At 39.4% G+C, this 1,593-nt stretch overlaps 1 protein-coding gene across 1 annotated transcript in view; it reads right to left on the bottom strand.

The window, feature by feature from the left end:
* Positions 1 to 1,593, bottom strand: part of CFAP52 (cilia and flagella associated protein 52) — a 61,549-nt gene that overhangs the window by 32,928 nt on the left and 27,028 nt on the right. Inside the window, exon 8 of the mRNA XM_007952343.1 lies at positions 819 to 989. Within this exon, the coding sequence (XP_007950534.1) occupies positions 819 to 989 (171 nt within the window). The remainder of the gene's footprint in view (positions 1 to 818; positions 990 to 1,593) is intronic.

The raw sequence follows: 1,593 nt of genomic DNA, 5'->3' as shown, positions 1-1,593 counted from the left end.
TTGATTCCGTTAAACTCCTTACAAAAGGAGATACAAGGAAATGATTGATTTATTTTCAAATAAAGATTTATATGGTGAGAAAACACCAGCCATGTTCACTATTAGAAATATTTGTAAAAATCTAATCACAAAGACTTAGGGAATCGCTGTCTCATGATCTCAGGATTGAGTTTTGAAAGCAAGCCTTACTAATCTAAACAACAACGCTCTTGAGTTTCATAAATTTAAGCTAGATAATGAGGACGTTCAGAGCAAAAACTGTCTGACCAACTTCCTGGAATGGATCTTAACCAATGACAAAATATGTTTCATAATCAAATAATGGCAAACCAGGACTGAAGCTTTGTTGGATGGCTATTTGCTTCCCTTGTTTTGTGTGGGATCTACCAAGAAATACAGCTGTTAGATCCAGAAGGCCTTTTATGCCCAACACCATCAGGTCTGCCAAATCTGGAAGATGGAAGACGTACAAATGACTTGAAAGAGGTTTGCAAGAAGGTGCCACTAGGCTTATTCTGGACAACACTGGGAAAACATAGAAAAGTTTTACCAGTCTGTTTATCCTTTACACAATGAGTTTATTAGAAAAGTCAAAATTCTAATGCCGTCCAAATTTGAATCGGGAAAATGAACGAACCACATGGTGAAGACAACAGAACGTCTATTAAAATAATTCATTATATTAGAAAAATTTAAGAAGGAAAATTATATTAATAGATGTTGAAAATGAATTAATAAAATTAAATTTCCTCGTCTAATTAATCAAATATCCACAGTCTTATTGTTTAAGGGATGAAAATATTTTCTCTTCTACTTACAAGGGAAAGACAATGTCCTGGACAGCTTCAAAGTGACAAGTAGCAATGAGCGTCTCTTTGAAATCTGTGAAGTTGACACGGTAAATGTGTGATTGTTCTGTGCCTACAAAAAACTGGTGTCCTTCACCTCGGAGTGCGATGGAAGTGATGCCACCTTGCAACTGAATTTTCCTTTAAAAAGAAGCAAAAGCAAAGTAGATCCGTTCAACCGACAAGCATTTATTAACCGTTTACATAATTGTTGTGCGCCATCAAGTTGATTCCAACTCATAGGGACCCCATAGGGATTCCTAGGGAGGAGCCCTCGTGGTGCAATGGGTGAGAGCTGGGCTGCTAACCAAAAGGGCGGTCCGAACCACCAGCTGCTCTGCAGGAGAATGATGAGGCAGCCTGCTTCCATAAGGATTTATGGCCTTGGATACCCTATGAGGCAGTTCTGCTATGAGCTATAAGGTTGAAGTTAAGTCTGAATCAGCTCAGTGGCAATGAGTTTGGTTTGTGGGATCCTTACGGGCACAGACTGCCGGGACTTTTCTCCTTCAGGGAGGCTGATGGCTTCGAACCACCCACTTTTCAGTTAGCAGTCAAGGGCTTAACCATTGCACCACCAGAGCTCCTTATCTAAATCATTGTTGTATCACATCATGCATATGTCCTGGGACACAACCTCAAGGAGATTACAGAATTGTAAAGATAAGAATATTGTGTACCCTCTAGTCAGCAAAGATTAAATAGTAAGGGATCATGAGAAGACAAGGTAAAACCCAGAGCTAAG

Source organism: Orycteropus afer, unplaced genomic scaffold (assembly GCF_000298275.1).
Source record: "Orycteropus afer afer isolate SDZICR_OR568_19922 unplaced genomic scaffold, OryAfe1.0 scaffold00330, whole genome shotgun sequence".
NCBI lineage: Eukaryota > Metazoa > Chordata > Mammalia > Tubulidentata > Orycteropodidae > Orycteropus > Orycteropus afer.
This window is presented reverse-complemented; position numbering and strand designations above follow the sequence as displayed.